This window comes from Phoca vitulina, unplaced genomic scaffold, assembly GCF_004348235.1.
Source record: "Phoca vitulina isolate PV1807 unplaced genomic scaffold, GSC_HSeal_1.0 scaffold11, whole genome shotgun sequence".
Classification (NCBI taxonomy): domain Eukaryota; kingdom Metazoa; phylum Chordata; class Mammalia; order Carnivora; family Phocidae; genus Phoca; species Phoca vitulina.
In genome coordinates, this window is record NW_022589714.1 from 49,045,501 (window position 1) to 49,056,181 (window position 10,681).

General features: G+C 46.3%; 1 protein-coding gene and 1 pseudogene across 1 annotated transcript; one reads left to right on the plus strand and one right to left on the minus strand.

Moving 5' to 3' along the window:
- Positions 1-206: 206 nt before the first annotated feature.
- Positions 207-3,723, plus strand: LOC116635894 (HLA class II histocompatibility antigen, DO alpha chain). Its single transcript, XM_032410202.1, has 5 exons — positions 207-330; positions 1,532-1,780; positions 2,230-2,511; positions 2,595-2,730; positions 2,970-3,723. Exons 1-5 carry the CDS (start codon positions 249-251, stop codon positions 2,971-2,973), a joined length of 753 nt encoding a protein of 250 aa, XP_032266093.1. The 5' UTR covers positions 207-248; the 3' UTR covers positions 2,974-3,723.
- Positions 3,724-8,404: 4,681 nt separating this feature from the next.
- On the minus strand, positions 8,405-10,323 carry LOC116635825 (annotated as a pseudogene).
- Between the last annotated feature and the right edge of the window lie 358 nt (positions 10,324-10,681).

Below are 10,681 nucleotides of genomic sequence, written 5' to 3' on the forward strand. Positions count from 1 at the left end.
CAGAAACCTCCTTTTGACTCTCCTGTGGACCAGGCCTCCCTGGTGCAATGAAGGTCCCGTGCATTCTTCCACCTTCCACCTAGGCTCCTTACTACTTTACCCAGCAACAGCTACGTAAACTCAGAGAATGTCTCTGATTGGCTGAATACAGCTGGGGTCTTCCCCAACCCTAGAGTCCTTCCTCCTTCCTTTACCTCCTACGGCGGGCGGCCCCACACCCAGAATTACTTGGTTAAAGCACCAGGGCAATGGTCCTCAGTGGGGGGCTAGTCCTGGGACTCCACACCTTGATGAGCCTCCTGAGCCCCCACGAAACTGGGGCCATCAAGGGTGAGTGCGGAGGGGGATCGGGTGAGGAGAGGAGATTTAGTGTTACACGAGACAGTATAGAACATAGATTGTTCTCCTTCTCTGGTTAATGGGCAACTTCCTTTACCAAGAGAGCCCCAATCTCTCTCACGTCTATCACGTCCATTGCGGACCTAAAATATACAGGTGCAGCCCAGGCCAGCCATGCCGGCTACAGGTTCAAACTCTTTTAGGTTCAGGTGCCTCCTCAATTCCTTCCTTCTTTCTGAGACCCAAACCTCCATCCTGCTGCTGCCCAGCACAGTGATTTCTCTGCCACTTCCTGGCTTGGAGTGTGCCCATTCAAGTCCAGTTTTATTGCAGTATTTACCACCATGTGGATAGTTAACTGTTTATCTGTCTTTAGCCTGCTCTAGACATGAGCTTCTTGTGTGAGGGATCTATAGCTGGTTCATCTGTATTTCCCTGGGGCCTGGCATCGTGCTGGGCATATAGTAGTCCCTTAACGGCTGTTGAACATATAATTTCATAGAATTCTAAAGATCACTTACCAATTAAAGTCTAACCCAAATTTCCAAAAAAATGAGCCTCAGTTATGAAAAGAGACACGTTTGATCATGATCTGAGGTGAAAGAGTTGCAGCATAAACTTGACTTGAACTTCGGGCTCCTTTTCCAGTGCTCTCTGCCATACCTCAGGCTGCCTTTCCTATCTGCTTGGTCTTTGTCACAGATCTTAATGCTTACTTCTGTCAGCCGTCACCTATCCTCCCCTCACGCCCACCTACACTGCGTCTCTGTGCCCCAGGTCCCACTTATGCTCCCATCCTTAATCATCTTCCCTCATCCCAGCCCCTCATACCACTCATCTCACACACAGGACCTCATTGCACAGCTAGAGCTGCTGATCATGGCTACCACTTAACTTTGGGGATCCCAAGCATGATTTTAGGAAGCCTCTCTTCTTCCCGACCTGGTATACCAGACTGCACTCGTGTCTCTGTTCCTGCCAGTGTGTTGGGCCTGTGCCTGTTTCCCTCTGTCCTCTCCCTTCTACCCCCCAGCAACCCTTCCCCTGTCCAAGGACCAGCTCAACAAGTCAACTCCGTCCCCACGGAGAACCCAGGATGGGGCATAGGCTCAGAGATTCAATATATCACATGCTTTCGATGAGATTGATACATTTTCTTTTCTGTCCCTGACCCTGAACTCACCCAATACAGCTGATCACATGGGCTCCTATGGACCAGCCTTCTACCAAACCTACGGTGCCTCGGGTCAGTTTGCCCATGAATTTGATGGGGAACAGCTGTTCTCCGTGGAACTGAAGAAGAGGGAGGCCGTGTGGCGTTTGCCTGAGTTTGGCAACTTCGCCCAGTTTGACCCACAGAATGGGCTGGCCAGCATCGCGGTGATCAAAGCCCATCTGGATGTCTTGGTGGAACGCTCCAACCGCACCAGAGCCACCAACGGTACCCTCCTCTCCTTGCTCCCTCCCCTACCCTGTGTTAGGCAGGAGGGACCCAGAGAAGTTTCTTCCCACCTCACAGGCCTCCATCTACTCTGGCACACCTTTCTCTCAGCCTCTGTGACCATTGTATTCAGCCCCTTTCTTTTCCAGGAGGCTCTAGATCTTCCCAGACCCCTTCAGCACCCTCTTCCTCCTCTTCCCTCTTGAGGACTGGCCCTTCCACTTGGACGCCCCATCACAGACCTGTCAGATACAGGAGCCCCTGGTGCCCCCCCTCCCCCCCTCAGCCTCTTCTCCCTCTGCCCCCCTCCGCCCCTCTCCACCTGTTAGGTCCCAGAGCATCCCCTGCCTGCAAATGGCTAAATAGAAGGAAACGTCCCACAGTCCCAGTCCTAATCAGGCCCAGCTGCAGGGATGAGCCTTTGGGCTTCAGGGCCTCATTCTTCCTAGTGCCTCCGAGGGTGACTGTACTCCCCAAGTTTCGCGTGGAGCTGGGCCAGCCCAACATTCTCATCTGCATTGTGGACAACATCTTCCCTCCTGTGATCAATATCACCTGGCTGCGCAACGGTCAAATAATCAGCGAGGGGGTGGCCCAGACCAGCTTCTATTCCCAGCCTGACCATCTGTTCCGCAAGTTCTGCTACCTGACCTTCGTGCCCTCTGCAGACGACATGTATGACTGCAAGGTGGAGCACTGGGGCCTGGATAAGCCGCTCCTCAGGCACTGGGGTAGGAGCCCCTCCCCAACTCACTCTCCACAGACCCATGTTTCCTTTCATTGGACCCCCCTGACCCTTCTTCTCTCCCCCAAGAGCCCCAGGTGCCTATCCCAGTGCCAGACACCACCGAGACTCTGATCTGTGCCCTCGGCCTGGCTCTCGGCCTGGTGGGCTTCCTTGTGGGCACCATCCTCATCATCAGAGGCACATGCTTGTCCAGAGCCCGCAGGTACAGAGGCCCCAGGTGTCTGGGGGCAGGAGAGTGGGTGGCTCTGAACAGGATGGGGTGGAGGATCATTCTTTGGGGAGCACTGGGGTCAGGGAAGGGTGACATAGACAAGTAGCAGGCAGAGAATAGAAGAGCAGAGGGGATGAGGGGGTGAGGTTTTGGGAAGGTGGGAGATCAGAGATAGGATCCCAGCAATGTGAGCTTGAACAACCTTGTTCATATGCTTTTTACCACTTTAGGTAATGAACCTTCTAAGAAAGAAAGATTGTGGGAGACGCTCTATGGATTCATTGCAAGTCTCTGACAGCCCTTGCATACTCAGTGCCTCAGTCTACTAAGTATATCCCTACTGCGCTGACTTTGGATGGGATCAAACCCTGTGCTATAGGTCTCCTCTCTTAGACCTGGTACTCATCGCAGGATTTGTGGGGCAGCAACTAGCTCCCCTTCTCACCCCCAACACACACACACCCCTTTCTTACTCTAACCAAAGCTCTGGCTAGCAGCAGTAAATGGTGTTTGTACTGTATCCTTCCTACCAGGTCCTGGCCAATTCTCCCAGGGTGTGAGGGATGCTAGGAACCTAGAAGAGGGGATTCCAGGTGATGACCATTGAGCAGGACCATTTCATACTGGGGACTGGCAGCCATCCTCAGGCCAATTCAGCTATGTCTTGTTCCATTTGAGCTATCCATTGTGTGTTAGTTGTGAATGGGCCATTTCACAAGGACTTCATGAAATTTACTTACTGAATTCAGATTTGCCCCCAAAGGAGTTTTCAAGAGAGGAAACGTTCATGGGAATTCTGCTCTTGTCCAGATTTACTCTGTAATGAAGAAGCCATATGTATCCAGCCATGATTTACAATGTCATCTCCTTTTTCTACACCCCCTAGAGTCCCAGGCATGACAAAGAGAGGTCCAAGGCTTGGATAAGAGGGTTACTTCCTGAGACACCTGGGTGGCTCAGTAGGTCGAGCATCTGCCTTTGGCTCGGGTCATGATCCCGGGGTCCTGGGATCGAGTCCCGCATCGGGCTCCTTGCTTCATGGGGAGCCTGCTTCTCCCTCTACCTGCCTCTCCCCCTGCTTGTGCATTCTCTCTCTCTCTGACAAATAAATAAAATTAAAAAAAAAAATCTCTTAAAAAAAAAAAAAGAGGATTACTTCCTTAACCTGGGGTCAATCATATCAGTAGAAGACCTGGTCACAATTTTAGAGAGAGTTCAGGCGGGTATCTCTTAGTGGTTTCCAAACTGAAATGTACATGAGAATCACTTGGGAGCCTTTAAAAAAGTACAGGCTTCACCCAGATCTACTGAATTAGAACCTTGGGGGGTGGGGAGAGTGGTAGCAGTCTGCAATTTTTAACAAGCTCCAGATGATGCTGATGCAGCCATCCTGGACTTAGACTGTGGTCTGATAACTGAGACCCACTGACAGAGCCTGATGCTATTGGAAGGAGGGGGATCCCTGAGGTTGGAAGTGGTCCAGGAAGGCTTTCTGGAGAACCTGGGTCTTTTAGGCATAAAAGTTGAGGAAGATACAAGTAAGTAGGGGCAAAATGGGATTTGGCACTGTGAGAATTTGGTCCTAGAGAAGAAAGAAACCAAGAGATCATAAGACACTGTGGATTTCCCAAGGGAGAATAAGTTGAAAGAATGGCCAGAGGACCCTGTTGGAAGTGGGGGAGGATTGTCCTAGTCAAGGCTTTTGTTTGCCAGTAACAGAAACCCTCTTAAGATGATCACAGATATAAGGAGAGGATATTTACAATAAAGACATAGGAGTGGTGCCCTGAACCCAAGGGTGGGTTTTAGCCAAGGCTTACAGGGAACAGAATTCAGAACTGAAAAGCCAGTAGAATCCAGAGCAGCTTTCTTGCTCTCTCTCTGGGCCATATGGCCTGTGTTGTCCCTCTGCATGTTAGCCACATTAACCATATTATTCTGCCTCTGAGGACTATCCTTTTCAGCTAACATGTCCAGCTGCAGCTCCTGATTTTGTGCATCACCTCAGCTCTACCCACCCACCAACACTATTTCCCAATCACAATTTTAAATTCTTGGAAAAACAAATGAATGCCCAAACTTGGGGCAGGTGTCCATCCCAGTCTGATGTACCGTGACCAGAGGCACAAGATCCACAGTAAAAACCCCTCTGAGGAGAGGGGTTGGATCATTCTCGGAGAAAGAAGAATGGGTTGGTTCTCAGAAGACACCTGAAGTTATGTTTGTCCCCAGTATGCCCTGATCTCTGCTGATCTTTTGCTTAAAAGTTAACTTGATCATCCTTGGAAAAGATCCTTCTCTGATCTCTGTCCTAATGTTTAATAAGGTCATTAAAAATGTTTTCTTTTGACCAGAAGTGTGTTTTTTTCACCATGCATATATTACACAGAAGTCACTGGAACTTCTAGGAACAATTCAAAATCTTTTAGATTTATGTATCTACCTTCAAAATCACATTTTTCTTCTAGTTTCAAGTAAGCAGTCTCCCATTTAAAAAAATTGTCCTCCTATATTCTTTTTTTTTTCTTTTTTTAAAGTTTATTTAAATTTTTAGTTAACATACAATGCAATATTGGTTTCTGGAATAGAATTCAGTGATTCATCACTTACATACAACACCCCATGCTCATCACAAATGCCCTCCTTAATACTCATCACCCATCTAGTCCATCCCCCACGCACCTCCCTCCATCAACCCTCAGTTTGTTTTCTATCATTAAGAGTCACTTATGCGGGCACCTGGGTGGCTCAGTTGGTTAAGCGTCTTATGCGGGCACCTGGGTGGCTCAGTTGGTTAAGCGTCTGCCTTATGTTGTTAATTTTAGCCATTCTGACAGGTGTGAGGTGGTATCTCATCATGGTTTTGATTTGTATTCCCCTGATGATGAGTGATGTTGAGTATCTTTTCATGTATCTATTAGTCATTTGGGTGTCTTCTTTGGAAAAGTGTCTATTCATGTCTTCTGCCCATTTCTTAACTGGGTTCTTTATTTTTTGGATGTTGAGTTTGGTAAATTCTTTATAGATTTTGGATACTAACCCTTTATCAGATATGTTGTTCGCAAATATCTTCTCCCATTTTGCAGGCTGCCTTTTAGTTTTGTTGATTGTTTCCTTTGCTGTGCAGAAGCTTTTTATCTCGATGAAGTCCCATTAGTTCATTTTTGCTTTTGTTTCCCTTGCTTCCAGTGACTTGTCTAATAAGTTGCTATGGCCAAGGTTGGTTGAAGAGGTTGTTGCTGCCTGTGTTCTCCTCTAGGATATTGATGGTTTCCTGTCTCACATTTAGGTCTTTCATCCACTTTGAGTCTACTTTTGTGTATAGTGTAAGAAAGTGGTTCAGTTTCATTCTTCCACATGTTGCTGTCCACTTTTCCCAACACCGTTTGTTGAAGAGACTATGTTTTTTTCCACTGGATTTTCTTTCCTTCTTTGTCGAAGATTAGTTGACCATATAGTTGAGGGTCCATTTCTGGGTTCTCTATTCTGTTCCATTGATCTATGTGTCTGTTTTTGTGCCAGTACCATACTGTCTTGATGATTACAGCTTTGTAATAGAGCTTGAAATCCGGATTCATGATGCCTCCAGTTTTGTTTTTCTTTTTCAGAATTGCTTTGGCTAGGGGCGCCTGGGTGGCTCAGTTGGTTAAGCGACTGCCTTTGGCTCAGGTCATGATCCTGGAGTCCCAGGATCGAGTCCCGCATCGGGCTCCCTGCTCAGCAGGGAGTCTGCTTCTCCCTCTGACCCTCCCCACTCTTGTGCTCTCTCTCTTTCATTCTCTCTCTCAAATAAATAAATAAATAAAATCTTTTAAAAAAAAAAAAAGAAGAATTGCTTTGGCTATTAGGGGTCTTTTGTGGTTCCATACAAATTTTAGGATTGTTTGTTCCAGCTCTGTGAAGAATGCTGGTGATCCTCCTATATCCTTGATCTGATCCCTTTCTGTGTCTTTTAGAATAGACATTCAATAGGTATTTTCTGTATTTTCAAACGCTCCCTCTTTGCAGGGTTCTGTCTACAGATGATGAGCATATCATATCTCTCATATATCAAGAACATCAAATTTCCTCTTTGTCCTATAACCCAGCCTCCCCACTCCTGCAAGTTCCTCCAGTCACTGTCTCTGAAAGTGTATTCTGCATGGGCTGTCTCCAGATCCCTTTTGCTGATCCTCTCTCTCTCTCTTTCTTTTTCCCCCCACAACACCCTGTTCATGCTGTGTGTCATAGAGTACACATACATTGTATCTTCTAACCCCAAATCCCATTTGGTAGATACTAATATCATTCCATTTTTAAATAAGAGGAAACTGAGGCTTGAACAAATTCAGTAACTTGTTCAAAGTAGCACAACTGTAAGTGTCAAAGTAGGGAATAGAATTCAGGTCTGACTCCAAAGCCATTACCCTTTGTGTTTTAACAGGTTTAATGCAGATCAATGACCCACTGCATGGACCAGGAGGAAGCAGAACAGACATGGACATCCTCAGAATTTTCAGAAAACTAAGAGCTGAATGCAATTATTCGTTTTGACTTCCTAATATTAAGAATGTCTATGTAGTGTTCCAAGGGAAGCTTGAGAAAATACTCATAGCTCTAATTTATGTTTAATGAAACAGGCCCATTGTGGTCAAGTGAATTGCTGTTCCTTTGATTCATTTATGCATCAATCCATCCAATCAGATATGAATGAGCCCCTCTTGTTGCTTTAGGCAGGGGGTTGGGGGCAGGAGTGAAAAAGCCAGACATGGCCTCTACCTCCAAAAGCTTATCCTTAGTGAAGGAAACATACAAACCACCACCAAAAAGGATGTTTAATGAGAAATATGAGGCCTGCACATTGTGATGAGTTCTATGAAGAAAAGTAAACAGAATGAAGGATCTCATAAAGAGTGCCTGAAGGAGAGGGCTGGAGTCCTAATTTAGGAGGTGACAGGGAAACCGAGATGTTATTTATGAAGACCCACAGGCAGAGATCTGAGGAATGAGTGATTCAGTAAGAAAGAAGCACGATGGTCCTAAGGGCAGAACAAACTCCTGAGCTCACAGGAGGAGAGTTTAGTAATGTTACTATAGCCAGAGCTTTGTTTCTTCTCTTTCACATGGCTGCAGTTTTGTTCTTTATAACTAAATGCATTATTCACCTGTTTTTTTTTATTTTTACCTTTTGACCCCCTTCACTCATTTCTCCCCCACCCACCCCCCGACAACCACCAATCTGTTCCCTGTATTTATGAATTTGTGGGGGTTTTTTTAGATTCCATATATAAATGAAATCATATGGTATTTGTCTTTCTCTGACTTATTTCACTTCACATAATACCCCAGAGATCCGTCCACATTGTCGCAAATGGCAAGATTTCAATCTTTTTTTACAGCTAAGTAATTTTCCATTGTATATGTACCACAATTTATTGTTCCATTCACCCATCAATGGACACGCAGGTGGTTTCCATTGCTTTGCTATTATCAACAGTGCTCAATGAACATGGGGGTGCACATATCTTTTTGAATGAGTGCTTTCATTTTCCTCAGATGGTACGGAATAATTTTAATTTTTAACAAAGTTTTGCCATACACATAGTTTGTTGATTTATTTATTTATTTTGCAAGTTCTTCCTATCTCCAGCTGTTGAGACAATATTTCTGAGAGCCTTGGTTACCTCTAGTGGTGAAACCAGAGCCAGCAATTAAGCAGCCAAACCCCGACAGTCATTGAACACCGGACCGGCTCTCTTTTAAGCACGTTCTTTGTTGTCCTCATCTGGAAGTTGTAGACGTCTAGTTAGTTTGCTTATCCGTCGCCTTTCCCAAGCTGCATCTACAACCGCCATGCTGTCTGCAGTTCCTACAATGGCTGTATCTCTCCGGGACAGGCCATGCATGGAGTCAGCCCTGACCAGCTGCCCGTTTTGGAGAACCGTGTTTTCTCAATCACAGAGCGCTCTCTTTTTAGGCCACCAACTGCACAGATTTCTTCATTTTAAATGGGTTGGGGGAGGTCTTTCTAAATCCCAAAAATCTAGTGGTCTTTCACTTAGTGTCAGTACATGAGGTGGCGTTTTTGGTGCCAGAGGGTTTTTTTTTTTTAAGATTTTATTTATTTATTTATTTGAGAGAGAGAGAGAGAAAGAACAGAGGGAGGGGGAGAGAGACAAGCAGGCTCCCTGCTGAGCAGGGAGCCCGATGTGGGACTCGATCCTAGGACCCCGGGATCATGACCTGAGCTGAAGGCAGCAACTAACCGACTGAGCCACCCAGGCGCCCCGGTGCCAGAGGTTTAAAGGGAGTTGACGGACTAAGGTCAAGATGTGCTGGTCTTGAAAGTGGAGCGTCTTCATTATTTCCTGCTACAACAGTCCTCTCTGGAAGCCGCATAATGACACTAGCGTTTGGAACTCCTTGGAATCCTTGTTCTAGGTCAGCATTTGGTGATGCTACCTTTAATTTTTTGGGAACCCTTGTTTGCTGACCAATACGTCCGCTGTATTCCATTTTATACTGAATTCGACCGATTTCTGCAGTGTCAGCCGCAGAGGGAGAAGGAAATGCTGCCCCAACTCCCTAGGCGGGTCCCGCTACTGCTTGCTATTTGGCGCTCTCTGCTTCTGTGCTTCATATCCAATCCTTTAGTTTGCCTCAGTGTGCCTGTGCTGGATCTTGTCCCCCCGGGTCCGCTGGAGGGTCCCTGGCGAGGCCGCTGCCTACCTGCTACCCGGGAGTGCGGGTGGGCGCTCTCAGAGGCCGTTGGCCAACTGCGCGGAGGCGCCTGGGCCATAAATCATACACATACTTTAAACAGTCAAATAGTTCTACGAGGTTTCCCAAAAACGTCCAGTCTCCAGCCCTCTCTCCAACTATGCCCCCCCGCAAGAGGTGATAACTTTCAGCTGTTTTGAACCAATTCTGTTGGTATTACCTCCTGTCTCTATATAACATGTTTGTGTTGCTACATCTTTTTTTTTTTTTGTATAAATTTTATTTATTTATTTGACAGAGAGAGACACAGCAAGAGAGGGAACACAAGCAGGGGGAGAGGGAGAGGGAGAAGCAGGCTTCCCGCCGAGCAGAGAGCCCGATGCGGGACTTGATCCCAGGACCCTAGGACCACGACCCGAGCGGAAGGCAGACGCTTAACGACTGAGCCACCCAGGCGCCCTTGTGTTGCTACATCTTGATTTTTCAGCTTTAGGCTTTTTCTCTTTACCTCCCACTGTGGAAGACGAGGATTTTCATCCTCATAGTACACGCGTGCCCTCTTCCCAGGGCCTCATCCTTTGGTACAGTTGTATTGTCGCTCTGGCTAGGTCCGTGTTCTGCGTTTATATTCTTGTGACCACGTGAAAGACATTAATAGACAAACCATAGAGTAAGCCACGCTCTTCCTTCCCTAGACAACTTTTGTTTTCCCTGGAGTGAATAATTGTCCTGTTTCTCGTTGCTTGGCTTTGTTTGTGCTTATTATTAATGAATCACAAATTTCCTTACAATACAGTCAGCCCATTTTATTGTCAGATCAAATTCTCCCAGCACCTTCTGTCTGCTCCGTTCTTCACTAGCTGCCCTCGGTGACATAGCTGTCATCCGGGATCACCCCTCACTGACCTTGTCAGGATTTACCTGTCCTCTGTGTGGCCGCTTCTGTTTCTTAAATCCAGTAATTACCCTTTTGTGGTCTAATGCCTTATTTTAGACAGGTACATCCTCTTTTAGCTTCCTGAGAAAGAGTGCATGCGAGGCAAAATTTTTATGCTTTTCGTGTCAGAAAATGTATTTTTTTCTACTCTTACACTTGAATGAGAGCAGTTGGGAATACAATTCAAGATTCAAAATCATTTCTATCAGAATTTTGAGATCATTTCCCCATAGCCTTTTAGCTTCTGGTGTTATTATTGAGAAGCCAAAAGATATTCAGAGTCCTGAAACTTGCGTGTGATCTGTT

Coding starts and splice junctions, on each gene's coding strand:
- LOC116635894 (XM_032410202.1), top strand. CDS start 249: ATGGTCCTCAGTGGGGGGCTAGTCCTGGGACTCCACACCTTGATGAGC. Junction 331..1,531: donor CGAAACTGGGGCCATCAAGG/GTGAGTGCGGAG, acceptor CACCCAATACAG/CTGATCACATGGGCTCCTAT. Junction 1,781..2,229: donor CCGCACCAGAGCCACCAACG/GTACCCTCCTCT, acceptor CATTCTTCCTAG/TGCCTCCGAGGGTGACTGTA.